This window comes from Motacilla alba, chromosome 1 (assembly GCF_015832195.1).
Source record: "Motacilla alba alba isolate MOTALB_02 chromosome 1, Motacilla_alba_V1.0_pri, whole genome shotgun sequence".
In the NCBI taxonomy this organism is placed as follows: Eukaryota; Metazoa; Chordata; class Aves; order Passeriformes; family Motacillidae; genus Motacilla; species Motacilla alba.
Window position 1 is genome coordinate 89,956,584 of NC_052016.1, and position 24,868 is coordinate 89,981,451.

The 24,868-nt window shown below is 41.7% G+C and overlaps 1 protein-coding gene and 1 long non-coding RNA gene across 2 annotated transcripts in view; one reads left to right on the top strand and one right to left on the bottom strand.

Annotated features, from left to right (window-relative positions):
• The window catches only part of DHRSX (dehydrogenase/reductase X-linked), a 164,384-nt gene that overhangs the window by 108,998 nt on the left and 30,518 nt on the right, over nt 1-24,868 (top strand). The window contains exon 5 of the mRNA XM_038156179.1: nt 8,896-9,103. Coding sequence (XP_038012107.1) covers nt 8,896-9,103 — 208 coding nt within the window. The remainder of the gene's footprint in view (nt 1-8,895; nt 9,104-24,868) is intronic.
• On the bottom strand, nt 2,043-24,594 carry LOC119709015. Its single transcript, XR_005259271.1, has 3 exons — nt 15,905-24,594; nt 8,493-8,660; nt 2,043-7,757 (listed from the first exon to the last, which is right to left on the bottom strand). It is a non-coding gene; the product is annotated as an uncharacterized LOC119709015 (long non-coding RNA).

Consider the following 24,868-nt stretch of genomic DNA (forward strand, 5'->3'; position numbering starts at 1 on the left):
TACACTGACTGTTCTGATGAAAAGGAAAGAAACCTCAGAGATGTGGAAATTCACTGGAGAAGGCCTTGAGGGAAAGTTAGTGAGTAGGGGTTGCTGTTACTCCAGTAAAATTTGGATTTCATTGAAATTAATGCCTCTCTTCCAGCCACACAGGAAAGCTGTGGTGAATTCAGGCTATGATATGTCATTAAAGTTCTTCCAGTGTCTTCCCTACAACATCATGTTTCATCTTTATCTGTCCTAGAAGACAAATTAGAGCAATACCCAAGCAAAGCCGTGATGGAAAAGGCGTAGAGGAATAGAGACAAAGACAGAAGGGGACGAGCAGAAGAGCAAATAGCTGTTCCCTGTATGTAATGGATGATAAGTACTAGACATCATGGGAGAGTTGGGGACTTTGAGAATGGTTTTACCTGGAAAAGCTAATTTGAGGTGGTGGGGAGATTGGCTTACAATGGATCTTCCATGTATGGTGGGAAAAACTGGAAGATTCATAAGGACCTTAACATGCAGCGTTAACAAGTTCTAAGAAGAAACTCCCAGAGCCATATTTTTTTAAGAAGTTCAGTGCATGACAAATGCAATCTTATATTTTTCAGAAGAGATCATCTTTTTGGAGAGCTGGCTGCAGGTAGGCTAGCTGGCTGCTCACACACTGCTCTTCACAGGTATTAGATGCCTTGGGTACTGTGAGGAACTTGCCTGGGCACATGTGTTAGGGCACCATGACACTGCTGGCAGTATCCAGCCCGGCTCATTCCTAGTAAATGAGGGTTGTGCAATGCCCATGTTTATCTGGTGTGTGGACTTTCAACAGCAGTCATCAGCTAGAGATTTTATTATACTTGGATAACACTTTTGTCTGCCAAAATTATATGTATCTTATAAAAAGATGTCAGATTTCCTAGAAAAGGTTTATTATTTATTGGAGGAACTAATAAGTTAGAGAGGTAACCTTAGACTCTTCTGGCTTTCAAAGAGTAAGGATTTCATTCATGAAAATTCTGACTTTTGTTTGATATTATCTTTCTGATTATTTCCAAAGCTTTTTTTTTTTTTTTTTTTTTTTTTCTGTCAGTGATAACCTTTTTGAAAGGGAAAATATCTCAGACTCCACATGCTGCAGGTTTTTGACCCATTTGCTTTTTTAAAATGTGAACATTTTATCAGTGGAAGACAGATACAAAATTCAGCTATTGATGCATTAGGAAACCCAACCAGTTCTACTTAAGTGTGTGGAACATTTGCCATTGGCTTTTGTGAAAGTCAGGATGAGCCATGTTTTATTTTTACTTAATCCTTTCATAGCTTTTAAATATAAAAATATTTTTATACAAATTGCAAACTGAAATATTTTATTCCTGAGAGAATATCCTATTGAATTAGAAAGCTGTGAGTGACTTTCCTATTTTCTGATTGTGAGTGAACTAACTCACCATTGTGCCAGCACAAATAACCAAACAGTTACTGAGCATATTTTTAGGAAACACAGGGGTTATTTGAACCAGACCTAATTAGGAATGCTCTGATTTATTTTAGTGTAAAATCAAAATCTTGGTTATGAAATATATTTAGTTTTTTTAACTGACACATTTTCCAAGGAACTAGCTTGTGCTGTGTTCTCGTGTAGCAGTGTGACCTCGATTCAGAATGTGAATCTGTTCTTATGGAGGTATTACAGCTGGTTTGGTCGTGTTCTGAATCTACCAAGATTTGGTTGTTGTTCTCACAGTCCCTGAATGTGGATTGTCTGCATTTTTTCCTTTTCTTTTCTTTAACCTACAGGGAAACCAAGAATTCATTTTTTCTGGAAAGACACATTGTTTTATCTTCTTTGGCACAGCTAATACAGTGCACAACTCCCTTGTGAACATTGTAGGTGGGTCTGGGAGCACCAGCAGCAGATATTACTCAGTTTTCAATTCCTTACTACTTTGCCAAACTTTTAGTGTTTGGGCTAAGAGTTTCCATGCCAATTATTTGCCTTAGGCTGACTTTTTTTTTCTTTATTTTATTTTGTAATGCCAGATAAAACAGTTTATCTATTTCCAGGAATGATAAGGCAAACATCTTAGTTTTTTAGTTTTTATTTAGGAGTTTTTTTTTAATGTCAGAAATGATGGCAAGGCTTTTCATAAAGGCTGTGGTGTTATCACAGTGTGGAATTGAATGCAGACAAGATCTTGCCTTTGTGTCAGTAGTGGCTGCATCTTTTGCTACATATGGAATATTCCCCTGATGGGTCAAGGCAGAAGCCTGCACTGCACTTTGTGAGCCACCTTTCATGTGTTCCTCTCTGAGTATTTTGCCTATACCAAGCATGTCCCAGGTTGAGCCTGAGCAGGTCTTTCTGCCCAAATCACAACCCTGAGCTGTGGTGGGAGGTGCTGCGTGCAGGCAAGTGCACCAGCACTGAGACTGGGCACCAGCATCCCATCTACTCTTCCTGGCTGTCTCTGAGCTTGGTGGAGATGGGCACTGGGTCTCATTTCAGGCTCCTCCAGTCTCTTCACTGTCCAGACTGGTGGCCTCAGTCTTCCATGATCCCTGTGACAAGTTTCTGTCCCATGAAAAATAGACTGTGAAGAGTTGATGGGTGGGAGGAACAGGTCACTTAGCTGGGAACCATCAGGATGACAGAAACCTTGATTGCAAAACATTTGAATTTTCTGATTAAAAGTCTTTTATAGAGAATTGAACTAAGAACATAGCATATATTCTTGTTAAATATCAGAAAATTAGTAAGAGAGCAAGTATTGAGGAAGAGCTTGGGTGGGTAGTGAGGATGAAGAGAATCATTAGGCATGTCTGAACTGTAGGAGATGTCTCAGTCAGAGGTTGGAAATGCTTAGACACCATATAATTCACAAGGATTGAGTCCTTAACCTTGAGGACTGGAGTCTGTATTGGGTACTAAGTGATTGAATTTTTTCTCTACAAAGCCATTCGTGACTGATCTCTTACTTGCAAGTTTACTGGTGTTTAACAGAGATGAGAATTACCGCTCCTGGTGGAGGAGTTGGAACCTCTCTCCTGCTTGATCACCCACTTAGATGGGGTGGACACTTGTAACTTAGTCACATCTGGTTGATACTGAAGCAGGGGTGGAAAAGCTGGGAGGAGCCTCAAAGGCACCGATCATGGCTCCAGGAGGAAACAAGCCTCAGCAGCAAGGGTAGGGTGAGCCAGGTGTGTGACAGGTAGATGCTTGCAGGGTGCAGAGTAATGTGGGACTGAGAGACAAAGGAGCTACAGTGGCTGGGTAAGAGAATAGGGAGAAGGAACTTACCATTTGCAGGGAAGCAGAGAGGTAGGTGGAGTTGATATGCATTTCTGGAGCTGAGCCTCTCCCCTCCTTCCTGAGCACATGCAGTTCCTTGATAAGATCAGCATGGGATCACTGGATTGTGGTGGTAAGGGAGGAGGGGAGGCTGGGAAGCAGAACACTGTCATTGGTTCATCATGGCCATGCATTTTGCCTGGCACAGGGAACTGGGGAAGCTGTCAGGAGAGGTAATCAAAAAAGGCAATGGGTGGTGCAGAGCATCTGAGGAGTAGGGAGCTGGAGGTGAGAGCTCATGGGCTTGTTCAGTGCTGGAGCAGAGGCTCAGGCAAACTCCTGTGGAGAAGTTGTCCTGGGATGAAGCAGGAGAGACCTAATCCTCTGGAGATGGTTCTTCTCCACAACCCCGGGCTTGGTCCCTTTCCTTTATCAAACCTGTTTTCACAGTGGCAGGTACCTTCCAGGAAAGGTCCATGAACAGGGCATTGTTCCAGCACTGATACCAGTGACTTTGCATCTCCCCAGTGGCCAAATGCATTGGTGTGGTATCCAGGTGTCATCCAGGTGTCATTGTTATGCCCTGGGGTAAAAGTTCTTGCTTTGCTTCATTTTCCTCCCATTTGGCTTTGGAAAATTGTATACACACTTATAAAAACTCCAAAAGACATTAGGAAATGCAAGAGTCTAAGCTCCCTCTGGGGAGACGGAATAAGATAATAACATTTGAAAGCTGCACCAAGTGTCATCCATGTTTTTGTGTTTTTCTTCTAAACTGTTAGGATTTTTATCTTTTCAGTTCTCATGCACTGTTAATCTGGCTTCTGTGTGTGGTCCTGTTGAGACTCAGAACATATTCCTGGGATACCAAGAGGCATGTGGCCTACCTGTAGCGCTGGACTCTGAGCTGGGATGTGGCTTAGTAAGCAGCTGTGTCACAGCTTTTAGAGCAGTGCTGTAAATTTACTGCTCTTCAGCCCAGACGAGGCAGGAAGAAGCAGTATCTGTAAGAAGCAGTCATGTGGGCACAGCTGTGCCTCCAGTAAGCACTTCTGGGGGCAATTCTTACATTTCTGGGGGCAATTCTTACAGTAAGGCATTGCATGTTCTCGTTGTTCACTAGCCAGGAGAGACTCACAGGGCAGGCATGCTCTGGGATTGCACAGCCCAATGGAACAAGGTGGAACAAGCAATCTGGTACAGACAGCCTAGCCAGGGCATGCTGCTCTATGGTTCTCCTGTTCAGGGGAGAAGTGGGCCATGCTGTTTTACACGTGGATACACCCAGAGGTGTTTTGTTGCATGGGTGTGCAGAACAGAGCAGTTTTGGTGTTCTGTGAAGTGGCTGCACTGGTGGGATTGGAAATGCTGCTAAAAGCAACAGCTAAAACAGTGCAAAGCCTGTATGGAGGAAGGGCTTTGTGCTTTTACTGGAAGTAACTGTCTCCTAATTTTTCCCCCTGGGAACATTTTTGGTACAGTATGTATCTCTTCCTTGTAAATAGCAAGAATTGGGTGAATGTGATTATAAAGGTTCCCCTCCTGCTGTGAAGGTGTTATGTGTGTTTGTGGCTGACCTACTGCTTTATCTGCCCAGCCTTAGGCTGTCTGGAGATAAAAAAACTTGTGTGAGGGGGATCTGCCTCCAAACCCTCTTCTGTGAGCCTAGCTGGGAAGGCAGACATTTTGTTCTGTATGTGAAAAAGAGATTTTGAATTTTTCTTTTGTAGTGAGTTTGAGAGAACTGACTTTAAAAACCTCCAAGCAGCTCACTGTAAATAAATCCAGATGAGTGAAATACTTGTATTTTTACAGCTCTTAAAACACATTTTATAATGGAGATGGAGGACGTCTTGGCAGTGGGAGGTATGGGAGTTAGAGCAATATTTGTCATCATCTGCAGCACAAGCAGGCATAGTGCAAATTCTCCTGTATAATTCAATAAAAATGGGGTTCGTCTGGCCTATAATATTTATAACTATCATAAAAAATTTTTGTTATGCTGCATGCAGTGTCAGATCCATTTTGTTCCTTAAATTACATAAGATGGATCAGAAACCAAGAGTTTCATTACAAACTTTTATAGAAAATCATCATAAATTCCTGCTTACAAAGACAGCTCTCTTGAAGTGTATTCATTCTTTGAGTGAGAAACACGATAATTGATTGCCTAGTCACAGAATTTAAAAAGAATATATTTTTTGTTATTCATTAAAGCTAAGTAAAATTGTTTATAATTCAAACATATTACAATAAATACAGAACTGCAGCACACTGGAATGCATTGCTATATCTATAAGAACAGTTGTTCAGCATAGTTTTGCAGAAAAATATTTTCCTTATTGTAATTTATTATTACCTCTGCAAAATCACACATTCATGTTTTGTTTAGTCAGTTTTTTATTCCCATACTATCAGTCTTTTGCCAGACTATTTCAGCAACAGCTAATCAATTACAAAATAGAAGCTTGTGTTCAGTTTACTTATTAATTAATTTTCTTATGTCATGATGCTATCAGTGGTATTTTAAAACTGAATCTTCTGGAGACAATCCAGCTAAATCAAGGGGAAAAACATATACAGTTATATCAGAACATATACAGTTATATCAGGTGCTTGGCATTAATGGTTTGTGTGCTGCCACTTCAAATTTCACATACACTCTGAAAAAGTTATAAGGCAGACTACTGATAATTAAAACCAGAAAGATACTGAGTTGTTTGGATTCCATATTGGAAGAAAAAGCACAGTCATTCTTCGTTCACAATGAAAAGATAACGCATTTTTAAATGTTTCCAGTAGTATTGGATTAATTCAAAGAATTAAAACTAGAACCAGCTTTTATTTTTGAGTTAACATTTGGGACCCTTAAGTAAAGCTGATAATGTTTCTGGACAAGAGAAAATCAATAGCATGCCACTTTTAGTATCTACTGAATGTTAGGTAGTTAATAATTTAAGAAAGAGAGCTTGCTGCTACACTTACAAGGTTTTCCCTTTTGTTAAGGAAGGAGACTGGTTCAGTTGCCTGTTGGGTATTCCTTTGTATGCTCACTTTTATTAAATTAAAGATGGCTTTTCCCCACATGAGAGAAACTGCCCTCAGACTACAGGGCAAGATTTTTTTGACAGCCTTGATATGAACTACCTGAAAGATGGGGGCCTTTAAAAAAAACAGAAAAAGTCTTTGAAAGGTGTTTTGGCTTAACATTATTTGAGCAGCTCTTGAAGTCAGAAAGGGAATTGTAATAGCATCAGATGCAGGCAGAGGTGATTGTGCCTGCTCAAGGACTTGACCAGAATTTCTACTCAGGGGATGCTCTTGAAGAATGAGCAAAAGAATACTGGGGAGCGTGTATCTTTACAGCTGTACATTGTGTAAATGAAATTTTTTTTGTCTCCTGACCCGAGCTCAGATCTAGTTTTTTTGCTTCCAGGATGTACAGCACAGATGGTGGAGACTAATTGGGGTGGAGGGCAAAGGTTCTATGTGTTCTTGAAATCCTGTGCCTCTCCGGAGGTCGAGGGTGAAGTTGCAGTGGCACAGACATCCTGGGGGCTAACGTGAGCGATGGCAGCCTCCCTGGGTTTGCCTGCTGTTCATGATGCAAAGCTGAACGGCTGTAGCAGCTGTCTAATACACTTCCGTCTCATACACAGGACAAATTTCTCCATCCCTCCATCTGACTCAACCAACAGAAGTGTGTCTGTGCATGGAGAGGTCCTGTATCGAGTCCTGCAGCAATCCCAGCAGATGCAGAAACAGCATTTGGCATGCAGATCAGCCTTGCTGTGCCGGGGCTCTTTTATATTGGCTGCCTTTCTTGGGCTTGTATTTTACCGGTGTTGCTGCAAACAGAACTCTGGCAAATTGCTTCCTTTCACCTTTTCCAAGTGTCAGAGCTTTGGAGGGCAGGATGGCCTCAGAGATATGCAAATAATTTCCTTGTACTAGGCCTGGTGCTCAGAGATGCAGCAATGTTTCCATGTGCCCTCCAACAGCTCATGCTGAGCTCTGTCTGTGCTGGAACCTGCACTGTAGCAGGCTGAGACTTATTCTGGGAGCGTGGGGTTTGTTCCATCCCCAAGCCATTCCCATCCTTTCCTTCTTCCCAGAAAACAAGAAAAAGTCACAGCTGTGCTTGTTCTCATTTGCATCTGTCCATAACCTTCATGGCAGTTCTCAGTCCCAGCCACTGTTACAGATGTGATTATACAGTTTCAGCAGTAAGGGAGATGCTAATCAAAGCTTTTGTGGAGCCTCATCATGTAATTTGTGTTGTGTTTCTTTCACTGTGCCACCAGTCAGCATCACTCATGTTCAGTCTTAAGTTCTCCATTTGCAGGTATGCTGTGTTCCACCCACAGTTTTTGTTTTCTTTGTGGTCTTCTTGAGTTTCTTCCCATCCCACTGCTTCTCCAGTTGCTCCATTAAACAGCATAAAGCCACAGGTGAATCCCTATTGGCGTTTTCCATACTAAAAAAATCACAAAAATATCATAAATCTCCTTTGGCCCAAGAGGAAGCAACAAAGCAGGACTGTCAGGTGGTAGGAACCCTCAAAGCAGTGATGTAGATGTACAGCACAGGCAATTTAAAATGGCCATTTAATGTGCAATCATCAGGTCAGGCTGACATCAGGAAATGGGATGCTAAGGGCTTTTTAGTGGGCACATGAAGTAGCATGAGGATTAAGCTGACACTCTGTCATGTCTTGTGTGCAGGAGTGGCCTTCCTGCGGTATCATATTTATGGGTGTTAGAGAGAAGCATCCTATAACAGGATTCTCCATGAGTAATGTCCATGCACATTTAAATGACAAAGGTTATGTCCACTTGTAAAGTAATTAAATTTTAATAAAATAAGAAAAAAATTCATAGGATTCAAGTTAATGCTATAACTGAGCAGGGTAACCATCCCTCACACAGCCTCAATACATGCTATAATTTATGCATGAGCTCAGAATTCTGTGCAAGATGCTGAAATCAACATCGCATGATGGGGATGTGGATACTTATTTTAGACACTGAGTTTGAAAATTGTGGTTTGTGGAAATTTATGCAAAAATATTGCCAAAATAAGCATTGAAAACCTAATTTCAATATGCAGCTGCTTGTAAGCATGGTAATTAAGATATATTGGGTAAATTTACTACATCTGTTCTCACCCGCATCAGTGAGAGAGAAGTTGCAGATTTCGGATGTAGACTCACCAGAGCTTTCAACTCCAGCCAGGACTCAGGAGAAAGCTGTCTGGGAGAGCAGGTCTGCTGCTTAGCCTGGTCTTGTCTCCACTGCTCAGAGCTTTGATGGAGGAAATGTTGTTGGGATCGCCCAGCTCCCACCTCTTGAAAACACTTTTCACAAATGGACTCACAGTCCTGCAGGGAGGGAGAGAGAGAGTCAATCAGCACGCTATCTGGATAAAGAAACCAAAGCGAGGGTTTAGACATTTTTCTTGTCAGGAATCAATCAGTGTCGACTTTTCATGCCATCACCAGTCACTCACTGCTCTGAAGGCTGTATTTACCCTCTGCAGGAGGAGATCCGTACTCCTTCTAGATTGCTGCTCCTCTGAAATAAATCAACAGGTTTTACCTCTACTTTTTCCTCCAGCTGGGGTGATGCTGGTCCCTGAAAAGAAGACGGAGGATGGGTTTGAGGAACACTTCGGCTTGAACTACTTGGGACACTTCCTGTTGACTAACCTCCTCTTGGATACGCTGAAGCAATCAGGAACGCACAGTCACAACGCTAGGATCGTCACTGTCTCATCAGCCACCCATTATGTAGGCAAATTGCACCTAAACGACTTACAAAGCAGGTACCTATCCCTTTTTGGTATTCACTGATCTGTAGTAATCCTGTGCAGATTAAAAAATACAAGAGAGTTGTTACTGACTATGAGATGGGGTTTTGTTGCCTTTTTTTTTTTTTAGTACAATTTATGATGCTTCTCAAGCGCTTGCTTATTGTATTTAACATTTGATCAAAGCTTGCAGCCTTGAGCCAAAGGTACGAATAATTTATAAATTCTGAACGGCGTCTTTTATTCTGGACTTCGAAAACCTCACTTTGCTTTCTGGTGCTTATTCTGCGGTGATGCTTGTGACGCGTGCGGCGCCTGGACTCGCCACTCCCTAATCAGGGAGAGATGCTCCGTAAGCGCGATGTTTCGAAATGGCTTGGGTGGATGCTAATAGACCTCGTCCCCGAGAGGATGCGCGCCCGGAGCCCGCAGATGAGCTCAGACAGCCGCCTGCGGCTGCTCGCTGCCTGCCGGCCGAGCAGAGATGCTGACTGGGCTCCGGGGGCAGCTCGCCCTCCCTGCCCAGCTGCCTGGCACACAGCTGCTGTGCCGGCCCTCTGCTGCTCCTTGCCGCCCCGCAGCTCTGCCCGCCGGCCCGCAGCTCCCTCCGCCTTGTCCTGCTCTGCTCTGACATCCCACTCTCCGCCCGTGGCTCCCCTCGCAGCTCCGCTCCAGCTTCCCCCGCCCACCCCCCGGCCCCAGGCTGTCATCCTGCCGGTCCCTGCCCGACCCCTGGCCTCTCACACATCAGCCTGGCCATTCACTGCCAACGCTGGACCCCGGCCCGTGTCGGTGTCACCCCCTGTGCTTCCCCAAGAGCTCACAGAGATCCAGACTGTGGCCACCCTAGGTTTTTAATCCAGTAAAATGGGCTTCAATGCATGGATGAATTCTGACCGCCTGCTTTCATTTAGGAAAACTGTGGATGAATGTCTGTGGGATATTTCTAACATTAGGAAGACATCAAATGATGTGGTAAATGTCTCTGATGTCATACAGGAACCGCGTGGAGTGGTTTAGTTAGCAGAGAAACAGGCAGGATAACTGAGATGAATGTGAAAATTCCCCCATGCAGTCATGCGTGGCAATTAAGTGCTTACTAACAGGCTCAAGCAGAGCCTGCCTTCTCATGGGCTCCAGAGAGCTTCTGCCTGCCTGCGTGGAGCCAGTCTGACTTCTGTGTCATTTCCATGAAAATCTGTCTCCATCCTTTGACAGGGACTTCGGCAGGTGATCAGAGGTACCTGGCCCAAGGTTTCATTTCTTAACGAAGACTGAAATTATAGGGTTGGGCTGTTTCCACTGCAGACATTTTACATATGAATGCTGCATTAGGCATGTCAAACTTCTGATTACATATTATGGCATCAGTTTTATTACAAGCCATTGTTTAAACCTCTGCAGGGTACTCACAATTTAATCTCTTGCTTGTAAAACAACCACAGGAAATTACCCTTACTCTTCACTTGATGTGTGTAGTCATTGTTTCTGATGGCTATGTGCTGGATAGCACCATGCGAGGGGGCTAAGGGGATTAGTATTTCTTTGGGCTAAAGTGTAGAATGCAGAATTAAATGTGACTGTCCTGTGTCTCTAGATAACAATAGTTTCCTTTACTATAGCAAGACCTTGTACTGTGCCTCTTTAATTTAGGATCATGCCTATCTTTGATTTGTCATTATTAACTCATATTTTAAAGAAACCAGAAATGTTTTGGTTTGGCAAGTCACGGTTGAGCAAGAACACGACCAGTCTGACATAAAGAATAATAATATACCAGTGAGATTTACGTGCAGCTTTTGTGTCCTTTACCTTTCAACATTATTGATGTAAGAAGGGCCATAAAGGATGACAGACTCTTGACTGATTTTGCCTGCTCATTCCCACCCAGATGCTCTGAATCATTCAGAGGTAGCAGTGGTGCCCGCACATATGCACCCTGGTGAAACCCAGAGTGGGCTATAAATTCAGGTCCAAACCTTTCCTTGGTTCAGGTGTAAAAAGGTGCTCCTGGGTATTTTTTTTTCAGCCCAACTGCCAATAAGCCTCCACTCAGGCAAATAGTTTGACATCAGCATAAGCAGTGCTGCAAAAACCAGTGAGATCACTTGTGTGTTTGAGTGTGTTCCTACAGCATGAGCAGGGGGTTTAGCAGGCGGACTGCTGGGGGTTGTCAGAGCCAAGCATTGCCTACTCCATGGGGCCCTGGAGATGCCTTGTGATTCAGGGCAACATTCAAGAGATTTAATGGATGTAGTAAAGACACCCATGGTGAACAGTTTCCTGGTGATGCCATATCTCATTTTTACTGCTTGTGTGAATAGGAAATAATTCTAAAATTTTCTACTCTTTTTTTTTTCTTTTCTTTATTTTGAGTTGCTCCAGTTGGCCATAATTCATTTTACAACTTGGGTGTATGTTCCCAGGTTGGCTGGTAGTCCTAACCTAGCAGGAAAGCAGCAAAAACCATCTGGAGTCCTTATTGGAGAAAGGGGGATGTACTCTCTGCTGGGAAAATTACTGCTGGCAGCAGGCTGAATTGTTTCCCATCCTCTTGTCCCATTATTCCTAGATGCTAGTAGGGCTAGTGTCCTGACTAGAGGTATGTGACAGTACTGGAGAAGGGATTTATCCATCAAGCATGGCAGAGAAGGATGGGCAGAAGTCTTGTCTTGACTTAAAAGAGACAGTAAACTGAGGTTCAGTTCTCTGCTTTACGACAGACTTTTCTGTGGAATCCTTCTCCCACTCAGGAGACTCTGGCTTGGCAGTCACATCTGTGGCCATTTCTCCTTATTGCTTGTACTTGCCGTTGAGAGATCTGATCTGAAACCAGCCATCATCATATCAGAGACCACAGGGCAACTGCATAACAAATTATTATTGGAAGGCCTGTCCCATGAACAGTGTTAAATGAAGCTGGTGTTACTGTCCATCATCTTTCCTCTTTAGCTTGTTTCCTGCCCTTTTACCAACCTAATTTATCCCATATTGCTCTGGTTAGCTCTTTTCAGTGGGATGGTTAATTTAATTTTGTCTTTTTGCATTTTACATTATTTTCCTTCCTTTGTTGTCTCTTTCTTCATGCTTGCCTGCTTCTTCATCTGTGTCTTTTGAGCTTTTTTTGTTTAAATTGCCTTTTCCCTCCCTATTTAATTTTTTTTTCTCTGAGGCTGTCTTATTTCTACCCACCAGTTTATCTCCTCCTCTCCATTTATCTTCCTCTCATCTTTTCCCCCTAGCCCCTCTCCTATCTCTTCCCTATGAATGCCATTTCTGTTCTTGCCCCTCCTCTTCACACACACGCAGCAGTGGAAGAGACATGGCATGGGTACACCAAGGCAGGATAGAGCTTGTTCCAAACAGGCAGGGCACAGCTTGTTTCATGTGTGTTATTGAAAATGCAAACGCACACGCACAAGAGCACTGACTGTTCTCCCAGTTCTTTTGCTGAAGGATATATGTGAGGAACATCAAACGCCTTTGTGGTCTTTTAGATCCAGACCATTTTCAACAGCAATCACATGAGTCGACAAGGGGATCCCTAAGGCAAATCATTCCCCTTCATCCCTACTTTGAACACAACTGTTTTCAGGGAGGTGAAAGTTTAAGAGAAACACAACCTATCTGCAAGCATTTCCACAGTGGTGATTTCAGCAATTCCATGCAGAGGGTAGTACACTGTGTGCTCCAGCAGCACAGCTAGCATGGCCTTCTTTCCTCTTTTGCCTGCCTTTAATAATACTTTCTAAATTGAGAGGAGAAAAAAAGTATGGTCTTGAGAGAATATGTCTGTGTGGTTTTAGCAAAAGCTTGAAGTGTGAAGAAAAGTGTCTACTAGGGTAGAGGTAGGCTTGAGCAGTGCACTGGAGTTCATGGTGCTCTTTGAAGGCTGAGGTGTAGAACACTCCTTTGAGTGCTCAACCTACCAAAGTAAGAAGGTATTTTTAGGAAAATAAAGAAAAAAAGACCGCATTCTCTTTCCCAGGCTGTGGATCACACTTGAATATGCTCCTTTCCCAGGGGTTAGCATCTTTGTGTGTTCTGTCTAGCTTTTTCTCCATAACTAACTATTCCTTTCATCATCCTCTCTTTTTGCATACCAAATGGGCCCTGTAATGCTGTGAATCACAGATCTATGAACTCCCCAGCCACAGCAACACAGCTCCTTTTCTGCTTCACATCTCCTGTATATTCAAGAACAGTTAGTCACACTTTTCTGCTCCCTTTCCTCTGCTCTTCAACTGCAGAAGGAGCTGATTTTTTTTTAAAGTCTCCAAGCTGAATATAATATATTAGATATAATTTCTGTATTTTTCCCTGTAGCCTTAGTGCATGAATCATGTTAGAGACAATAGAAGTTAAATGAAAAGAATTGCAAAATTCCCAGCTGCCACATGCATGTCCTAGCTAGTGTAAAACAGCTCTAGAATCTTCTTGCCCTAGATCTAGAAAGATTCTGGAGAGACCAGACAGCTCCAGTTCATCTCCTCTGTTAGGCAGTTCACAAAGAACTGTAACAGGAAGTGTTAGGTACTGATGGGAAAATCTGTCTAGCAATCTGTGTGCAGATCTCCTGTCCCTGGATGAGGGGTTTCCTTCATCTTATCTTCTTCCATGTATGTGATGTTTGTTAGTTGAAAATTTTGTAATAAGTTTGGGTAGAAATTTGAGAATTTTTTTCCATCAGCATTACTGAAATTTTGGAAACTATTTTCCATGGACAGCAACTAAAAGTTAAGCGATTAAATTACTTTTGAAAATGTTTATCCATTTTTGAAACCAAAGCATTTGATTTCAGTGTTCAGAAATAATTTTTAAAATTTATTTGTAATTATCCCTATGAGTATATTGGTATTCAGATTTTGAAGTATGACAATCAAACTGAAACTCCCAACCTTTAATTTCTAAACCATCCTTTTCAAGTGTCTTCATCAGTTTCAAATTACTTATTCTTTTTTCTCTTTTTAAAATTTTTTTTAGCTGGTCATTTGTGTAAAATCTATTGGTTTTTTACTAAGAATGGTTTGATGAGTCAACATTTGTTTCCAATGAAAAGCTTCTATTTTTTAAACATTCCAATTAGTTCCTTCAGTGCTTTTTCATTATTGATCTGTCACTTAAAGTTTCCTAATTCTCTCTGATTGGAAGAACTGGAATTATAACATCTTAAATTCAAGCAAAAACAAACATGAAGCTGGTGTAGCATAGTAGTAGCATAGTGCTATTGGGCATATTTCTATTTTTTTATATAATAAAGGAAAATTTGTAAAAGAAAGTAGGAGACATTTTCATTATTACCCCTTTTTTGTAAATCAAATTTAGCTAGTAAAGAAGTCTTTCATAATAACATACAAAGAGCAGTGTCACTGGACTGTCATTCAGTAAAATGCTGGGAAAAATACAGAAATAGTGATCATAAAAGATAGTTCTAGATCATTAGATAGATACATATTATTGTAGGTTTTATTTAACTCATGGAATATATGGTTCTGTTTGAGCTCTGCTGTTTAAGCAGCTTCTGCATGATGTCTTCTGTTTCATATTCTGGTTCTATTTGCAAGATAAATCATGTTGCCTTCACAGGACCAAATGCCAACTGCAGTACAGTGCTTTATTCATTTAGACATGTCCTCCCGGCAGCAGGTTACCAAGTTTTCCTGTATAGAGTTAGATGATAAGTATTTAAATGCTCTCTCCATGCCCATAAGTCCTGCTTTGCCAAATACTTTCTGTATAAATGCAAAAGGATTTGCTGCTTTGCAAAATGATCCCTTGTGTTTGCAGTGATTAGCATTAATTGCAAAAATTGACTGGCCTGGAAAATGAGTGTACTGAGGAAGGCACAGATCTCAAATTCTATAAGTTAATTTGAAAACTAAATGGGCTACTGTATCAGCTGACCAATTCATCAATTCAAAAGACAGAGTTCTAGCTCAAATGCATCAAGTGTTTTATCCATTCTTATCTGTTCCTGCAATCAATGACAAAGAAATATTTAAGTTAGGATGCCAACTTCAGAAAGCTTTCATTTTATGTTCATCAATTTCATTTTCATTCTGTCTAATCAAAATGCTTTTAGGGTTGATTGACTTCTGGAGAACAATAACAGACTGTAACACTGATACCACAAAGATAATGTCAGACTTACATGTATTTGTGGATATTAAGTGTAGCTACTTTGTTGTCACAATGTTAAATTCCTTTTTGTCTAAAAGAATCAATGTTCTTCACAAAGGATTGTTAATAATGGTTATTGGTTTAATGGGACATGGTGTTTCTGAACTAGTTCAAAAGTGCAGCACGCTGGGAAGTATGTGAGATATGGGTGCTCCTGCTGCCCAGCCTCTCCCTGCGCCATGGGTTGGGTGGGGAAGCCTGCTCTGTGTGGCTTTCAGGACTGTGACTGTCACAGATGTGCTGTTTTCCAGAGAGGCAAGGCATCTCTGTAATAATTTGTAAGTTAATATATTGCATATATAATAATATGAGATAGAGAGGGCAAAAGGGACTTGGAGAACTGGTAGTGGAGAGAGAGCTTGTTGCCCTTGAGAGGGGAAGGTTAGTTTAACATCTTTCTGTCAGCAAAAAGACTCATTAAGGCTGAATGAACCTTAAAAGTTTGGAGTTCTGGTCCTGGGTGATTATTCCAATGTTTTAAGAATTTCTCTCAATAACCTTAACTACCATCATCCTCCCTGTATCTTGTCCGTGGAGTTGCCCTTTGGGCTGCCTAGCAGCAGGAAGGCTGGTGCACATGCCTGTAAATTCCTGGAATAATGTGTTAAGAAAAATGGTCAAAAATTATCAGCTCACCTTCCAGAAACCCCCTCCAGGTTCAGCCCTGTTTTGCTCCTGGTTCTTCATAGCCATACATTCCATGTCTTGCCACAAGCATTAAGGATTATGAGGTATTGTGCAAGGAGCTGAAGGCAGATTTCTGCCTCTGTGATTTGTTAACTCTTAACCTTTTCCCCAGTCCTCATCCTAAACCTCTTTGTTTAGAGAAGGAGAACTTTATCTGTTCAAAAGCAGACCAAGCAGTTGAAACCCACACCTGTGAAGAAAAATTGGTCTTTTGATTAAATCAAGCTCTTGATAAAAATGTGTTGTGAAAACTGTGCTTTCTAAGTAAAATGAATCTCTGTAAACATAAAATATTTCATCCCCCAGGAATTTTAATACTGCCAGAATGTCTGATACAGTTGTAGCTTTGTTGCTCCATTTCTTCTTTTCTCATTACGTGTTGGGTGCTGTGGTAGCCCAGCCTTTCTCGCCATGAGAAGTGGAGAGGGGCTGTAAACAGCAAAATCTCAGCTTCTCAAGAGGGACAGAAACTGAGGAGCACTGTGGCTCACAATAGCTTTAGGGGAAGCTCAAGAGCTTTTAACAGTGATGTTAAAGGAGTAGTGGGCATGTTCAGTGCCTGAATTGCCACAAAAAAATCAATCAATCAATCAATCTTTCAAACCAGCAATTTCTTTTTTCAGTGCGGGCTGGGGCAGGGCAGCTCTGTGACTGTGCTGGTTTTTCAGGACATGAAACTTCTCGTCATTTCCTGGAAAGCTAAACCTGCCAGATTTCACTAGGTTCTGGCATGTCTGCAAGTGTAAGAGGTCTTAAGCATTCTGGTCCCAGGCCATGCCATGCCCCTTCTTATGAAATGCTTGGTTTTCTATTACATATCTCTGTTTACAGTATTCCAGGGTCACACGGTGTTGGGAAATTTATAAAGCAAACCCCAAAACTCAGCTCTAAGGCCAAATGGTACAGAGAGTGGTTGCTGACACTGTCCTTTACGGCGCTAAGAAATAACCATTTTGCAATGCTGGCTGTGGACTGCTTGTATCTTAGTCCTTTCTTATTGGTTTTTGTGTTTTGCTCAAGTTGGCATTTTTGTGTTCTCAGATAAGAACCTCCCTCTTCACAGGCCCCTTTCATATTTAAATCTTATTGAAATCGCACCTGATTTCTGACAGTGGATGAGTGATGCTGTTGATGTACAGTCTCAGAAGAACAAAAGTCTTTTATGCTGTGTCTGGACTGTGAGTCATTTCGTGGATGCAGAATACTTCCACATTTTAATTCCTCTGGTACCTGCTGGCATTCAGCTCTATTTCTTCTTGAACCTAGGAAGATCTTCCATCTGAGGAGAAGGCTTCTTGTGATGGCTTTTAAGAAATAGCTGTCTTTTTTATGAGTTTGTTTCTTGTCTTAACTCATATACTGGGAGTTAGTCACTTTTATCACTCACATTGAAACCGAGATGTTCATATTCTCATTACATCTTCTAAAAAGCAGAAGTTGTTAAATTGTTACAACAAGCAGAAACTGATTTTCAAAAGTATGTTGTGCCAGACTTGCTAATTTTTTGTTATTTCTGTAAACAAAGATGGATGGCATAGGATTTTCTGCACAGTAGTTATAGATATCTCAAAGGAAAAATGATTTTGCTGGCACATTTCCTCTGGTAAGACAGACCAGTCCTTCAATGTGGTTAATATTTGCTCTCGCAGAACACATTCAGCTCCTCCTTAAATCCAAGGGTGTGCAGTGGGTTGAGCCCACTACAATTAAACATTAAATTATCTTTGCACATACACCAACATAGCCTACTGTAAATCTGCCAACCACAGTAGGTGCACAGTGCTGGATCTGAAATGGCAGCACCTCATTATGCTTATTCAGACCTTACAGGCCCTTTTGAGTCCCAGAATGAAAAGCTCAGAACTTGCAGCTAATCTGCAAAAGTCTACGCCAGTTTCAAGATGCTTCTTAAGAATATCTTGGATTATTCAAGTTATTGCTGGGGATTTTGTGGTCTTATGTGCATTCTGGTGGAAGCAAAGAAACCATAAAACTCCCCCATTACTTCCTTCAACTTAAAAGCTCTATTGCAGGAGTGGTAGATAGGAAGCTCTCCACAAGTGGGTTGAGAGTACCTCCCCCCATTTATAATCCTACAGATGATCTTCCAAGATGTGTGACAATCTTCAGTAACCTGAGATCCAGATTACCCAAGAGATAATATGAAAAGATACGTGTCCTTGTTGTTTCTACATCCCCCAAAAAGGGTCATGAAGACACAGAATGTAGGTCTTGAAGCCGTGATCTTTTTCTTGGGTAATGCAATGCAAACCCTTGCTTCCTTTTATGTATTTACTCATTCATTTGTTTAATGGAGATTTTTAATTGAATGAAGGGATACTATTATGGTCAAATACCACTTCAACTGTTAGCATGTACTTTACACTGCATCAAATGCCCTGACTGTAGAAAACTGACAATTTCTATCATTCTAAATAATGACATATATTTCCTGGAAGAATGGAGGTACAGTAATTATAACTTGAATTTGACATTGATATTTAAAATATTCCAAAACATTTGAAATTAACACTAACTGTACACAAACAGAAAAATTTGACTTCTTTAAAAGTACTAATTCTGGTGAGACTTTGAGAAGACCAGCCTTTGAGCTCATGTTATATGCATTTGAGAGCTATGCTGAGCACACAGCAACTGAGCTGCACACAGCCAATCTCAGTAGATCAGAATAGCTCTCGGCATCTCACCTCCTGCCATTAGGAATAGGGATCAGCCAAATGAAAAATGATGCTCTGATTCCATCTGGATGACAGTAACACCCTGGATGACAAGCCCTGGCTTATTTTGCTTTTCATAAATGATTTTAAAGTAAAGACATTCTATGTTTCTTTACTAAATGTAGTCCTCAAGAGACAGTAAGTTAATTTTTGTTCCCTCTGCTTTTCCTAAAGGCTATTAGTCACTGAATGCTATGTATTTATACAGTGAAGTGTTGGAAGCTGGGAAGCATGGCTTTAAAGAAGAAACAAAAACCAAAACACCACCCAGCTTCCAGCTTGTGGCTTCTACTGCACTGAGGGTTAAGCACAAGGCAGGAGTCACTGATCTGCTGAGATATCAGTTAGTGAGACCATTACCAACATTTTACCAATTAGAGAGAGAGCATTTCCCAGCTCTGGGCTTTTACCCTTATATTCTAATTTTAGGAAGAAAAATGTTATTTTTCTACACTTGAAAGATGCCAGACAAAGCCTGGATTTGTCCGGAGCTGTGTGTGAACAACATGTTGAACTGAAGAACTCGCTGCAGGAAGAGGAATGAAAGGCAAGATGGATTGCTCTGCCACTGGCCTATGACTGCTTAAGTAACCCCCATGCCACAAATTAGGACATGAAGGATTTCCTTTTTACCTCGTGTAGAACCACTAATTTCATGTATTGTTCTGGTAGCCTTCCTTTCAAACAAGTTCATCACAGGGTCATGAGAGCTCTTCAGGAGTCCCTAACACTTCATTCCTTCTTCACTCAAGGTTTATGCTTCAGCCACCTTAACTGTTACATGTATACTGTCACAATTGATTTTTTAAGGTTATACATCACATATATTGAAGAAATGTACACGAAGAGGTACATGAGGAATTGCTCAGGAGCACACAAAATGCCCAGTCATACATGAGATGAGTGACTGTGCAATAACCTATAGGATAGCTGCTGTATAAAACATAACTGCAGCAACATCTCAAAAGTAGATAAGTTAATACCTTAGATTTGAGATTTGTTTTACTAATGTATATGCTTCTTTCTTTCAATTTGTAAAATACTGGTTGTCATTTGTGATATATTTATTCTTGTTTCTCCAGCTTGGTCTTTTCTCCTTGTCTGTATTTCTGTTTGGTGGTTTTGGGTTTTTTGATGTTTTTGGGGTTTTTTTGTGTGTTTGTGTTTCTTTTGTTTGTTTATTTGGTTGGTTCATTTTTATTGAGAGAAAAATCACAATTAATGAGACTCAGAAAATGTGTTCACAGGATAAATATATGTAGTATTGCCAGGCAGCCTGCTTTAATCTAATAAACATTTAGGACTCAAGCTTTTTCATAAAAGAAAAGAAAAAAACTGTTTATGATAACAGTAAAGACATGTTTATTTTCCAATATATCTCTCTAGCTGCTTCAAAATAAGCTGCAAAATCTATCAAAACTTGAAAAATCTTGTGCTGCATTCCCTGAAGAAAGAAAATTTAAGACTGTGAAAGCTTCATGAGTGTTTAATAATAGACTTTTATAGTCTTGACTAAGCAATGGTGATGATGTATTGCAAGACTAATACATAAATCATTAGGAAGCTTTAGTCATTTTAATACAGCAAGCCTATGTTTTGCTTAATTCCCTGATTCATCCTGAGGCATATATTGAAATTTTGTGTGGCCTTCATTAAAAAGCCCAGCATGTCAGCCACGTTTTGCATCACTTGTCTTTTAATGGAGCACACAGCAGCTGGGCTCTCTGCAGTTTGATCTTGGTGCACTCTGCCCTCCAGGTAAATTAACACCCTGGGAATTGGGGAGCGGTGATGGGTGAAAGGAGAATGAAGTGCAAGACAATTGGGAAAGGTTCACACCAGGAAAGCTTCCGTGCTAGCACTGGCTGGGTTAAGCTGATCTGTGTGCCATCAGGATGGTCACAGGTCCTCTGAGCTTTTGGGTACAGGGTGCTGTCAGTGAGTCCATGATGTGTGTTAGGTGTGTGCACAATGCGAAAGGAGCCCTCAGTGAGGGTGGCAAAGCTGAGAGCAGCAAGAGAGCCTGGTGCACGGGAGGGTGAAGGGAGTGATCTGTGCTGAGCAGCACAGCTTCCCCTGTTGCTCAGTGGGTACTCTGACCTCACTTAATGCTCTTTACTAAACATGGGATCATCTGACTTAAGTGGGAGACCACTGTAGAAAACAGGCCAACTAAAGCCAGCCTGAGGAGAAACAAGTAAGAATGCCAAGAGATGTGCTAAACATTATTTCAGTTTTCAAACTGGGATAGCAGCTGAGTCCATATATAAAACACCTAATTAGCCACTGCAGGCTTCAGTTTGAAATTTGGCTTCTCATTACTTTTTGAAAATACATTCCATAGGGAGACTGCTGCTGGAGACAGCACCATGGAGATAAGTGGCAAAATCAGCTAATCAGCTTCTGGTGGAAGAAAGGGAAAAAAGAAAAAAAAGAAGAGGAAGAAAAAAAAATCAGCAAACCTCAAGGCACTCCCTCCAGAATGGAATACCTACTTATTTTCTTCTTGCAAAAATTCAAAACAATCCCTTTCTTTTCTCCTCCCGAATTTTTGTAGTAGTAAGTCAAACCTGTAGCTTATATTGCAAAAAATCTTAAGCCAGAAGTAAGAACTTCTGCTAAAAAAAATATTTGGACACAAATGCAGAACCTGCTTTAGCCTGACCCTTTATTCATCAGTATAGAATCCATAAAATGTTATTTTTAAAGGAAGAAGAATGTTTTGTTTATTGGTGATCTCTTGGAGAGATTTCAAAGCAGCGAATCAAACTCTGCCTGCCTTAACTCTTCCTGCACTTTTCAGTTAGTGAGTTGTGCATTGCCCTGTTTTATCAGCATTGACTCAGCAAAATGCTATGGAGGGGCATCCTCTGGGGCATGCCACTGTTTTCTGTGGTAGGAAGAGTGGTCTACAGCGAGCCCACTGAAACAAGGGAGTGAGCATGACCTCCTCCAAGCTACTGATGCCAGGCATGCTGTGCTTTCCCACTGAACTTCTTCCCACCAAGTCCTTGCTCCACTTTTCCTAGCTGCTGACTGTGTACAGGCTTGCCATACCTCAGCAAATGCTGTCTGGCATGGCCCAAGCTGGCTGGGCAGTATTTATTAGGATGTATCCCTGGGCATTGAGCTCCAGTGCCTCCTTATCTCTCTAGCTGACTGACCAGCACCCACATGTGCACTGGGAGCTGGGAGCTGGCTGGTTGCCTAGTTAGAAGGCAGAGTTTCTCTGCTGAAGAGTCTACCTGCCTGGCTGTGAAGCACTGATGTCCTGTGTCCTCAAAGCAGCAAAAAGTCCCACCGTCACAGGCACCTCATGTGCTCTGCTCTGCTAGCACAGTTTGCTGGTAAGCTGTGTTCTGCTTGGATGGTTTGCCTCTTGTATGCACTTTGATTTCAGAAAGATTTTAGAACCTTCAGAAAATGTGGAAACGCATAATGTCAATATTATTTTACTTATTATGCAATTATACTTTTATTCATTGTAAAAAAATGTGCATACAGAGCATAAAGTGCCAAGAGAGGCTAGATTTAGATGCATAAGGTTTAAAGCCAGATAATTCCATGTGTAAGAGGAATACGTTTCATGGTTTTAAACTAAAAGAGGGTAGATTTAGATTGGACAAATGAAAGAAATTTTTATGATGGGGATGGTGAGGCACAGAAATGGGTTGTCCAGAGACAGTGTGGATGCCACATCCATTCAAAGCCAAGTTTTTTTTGAAAAATCTTGTCAAGTGGAAAGATGTCTCTTCTTATGGTAGGGTAGAGGAATTAGGTGATCTTTAAAGTTCCAGCCCAGGCCCTTCTGTGATTCTACATGTGTGTGCATAGGAGACAGAATCGTGGTGTAAGTTCAGGTGCCTATTTTTCTGATACATAAAGTCAGCACTGGATGTAATGAAGTCGAATAACCAGTGTCAATTTATTTTTTCAGTATGGCATTTAAACAACGTGATTCTAATAAAATGGGGTCTGACAAAAAACAGTTGTTCAACAGAAATCCTCATCAGTTCTGTGTCGTGTTATTCCTCTGCCTTATGTAGTCCATTCCTGGAAAGCAAAAAACACACACGCAGAAATTGGGAAGAGAGAAGCTAATCATTGCAGGGCCTCTGCCAAAAGTTTTTGCTCTGTGTATCTAATTTTATATTCTTCATATCTATATTATTATATTGAAGCCTGATTCCTGGCTGCCTTGCAGATCATTTGCATCTCTGCACTGTGATATAAAAGGCTTCCTCATTGATTGGGTAGCTTTTATATCTTCTCATCACTCGTGTTTCTCTGACATACATACCTATGCAAAATACAAGGCTTTGGAGAATCCAGCCCTTGTAGTTCACGCTTCATTGCCACAAAGGTAAGTCAGAACAGCACTCACGCAAAATGTGAGAAAGGGGAGTCATGGGGGGCATTCAGCATCCTCCTGCCTGGCATCTGAAGATTACTGAAGGCCCGACTAGACCCAGGCAGAACAAGTCAGAGTAGTCCCCAGCTCTGCTTCCCTGCGAGCCACTTGCCAGACAAGATCACTCCGGTTCAACTCGGGAGGCCTGTCCCGTGCCCCAGCTTGCGTTCAGTGCGGGAATGGTGGCGCTGATGGAGCAGTGCCAGGGGGAGCTGCCAGCTGGCTGCCGGAGGCGGCTTGGGAGGAATGCTGCTTCCCATGGGTAGTGTGAGCTCTGCCCCGCACGGCTGTGCACAGGAGAAGCTTGTAGCAGCTGAGGATCTGGTCCTTCAAGTTAAAGGGGTTGGAATATGCATGAAGCATAAGGTGACATTTTGAGCATCTCAGATCAGAGCATGGAGGTTACTGAATTTAAAATGGAACTGCAATTTCCTGACTAATACCAAGTCACTTTTATAATCATGGAGTGATTGTTCTTTACTCTTTAAATAGCCCATTTTGCCCAAAGGTGCAGGTGACATCCTTATGATAATGAAGGTATGTTATCCAGCACGGTACTGCTGAGGCCGTTGGTTGGTGCAAGGGCCACCTGTGATCAGCTGTCCTTTTTGGTCCTCAATTCATATAATGGTTTTTTAGACTGCTTGTGATTTGCTTGTACAAAATAGAGACAGGAAAAAAATAAAGAGATGCACTGGAAGTTCAGTGTTGTTGTCTGTTGTTGTCTTTTACTTTCTGTGGCTAAGCTGTATTATTTACTGTGGTGTCTCCAGGTTTCTGAGTCCTTGCAGATAACATGGACAGTTAAATTTCTACAGTAGCCTTATACCTCTGTAGAGAGTCAGCCTGATTCTTAACATCCAGGGCTTTCTGTGATGAAGTGCACAGGATATTATAAATAAGATATTCAAGAATGAGATAACAAAATGAATTCATATGTTTACTATTCATTCAAAATAAAAAGCTTGCACATAGTAACAGCCACAGAAATCACAGGCAGGCTTTCCTGCAAGGTAAGAGCATCCCTAGTCAGAACATTTCTTGCACTTAGGGTGAAGGTGTAGAGGATGGAGCTGTAGCTGCTGCCATCACAGAGATAGAACAACATCTAGGAGAAAGGAAGGAACAATGAAAGAGGGTTCTGTTCCTGGGTGGGTGCCTCTCTATCACCTTTCACCAACAGGTTAAGGTTCTGCTGCTTCATGGACCTGAACCCCTGACTGCACATGGGGAGCAGCTGCAGCATCACTGCCCCAGGCTGTAGCAGAGGCAGAGCGGGTGGGGGCTGGAGCGGTTCCACTCTGCCCAGGAGCCTGCTGCTTTAGGCTCCTGCCTGCTTTGCCTAAGAGCTGTCTGTAATGCCACCATTTCCCTTTGGTTCTGCTTAGCACAAAAAAAAAGGTTAGATGAGAGGCTGGGGTAATTACAGGAGTAAATTGTTATGGCATAGGAATTTGTGGAAGTGGAGCTGAGGCCTCAGTCAGGAAGAGTATTTTAAGTGACATACCTGCTAATTTGCCTGTAAATAGCCTGCTTATTTTAAAAAAGAAAAAGTAAAACAAAACAAAAAAAAAAAAACCAAACCAAAACTGCTGCCTGCATGCAATGAAACTCAACTCAGCAGTTCCTAGAAAGCTTGACTTGAAAGAAAGGCACATTTGACATCCAAATGAGAGAGGTGCACAGGAGTCTCAACAGGTAATGTTTTGCTGTAACTCCTGGAATTTGTGTGCCTTTGTCAAACCTCATTGGCCAGACCCTGCC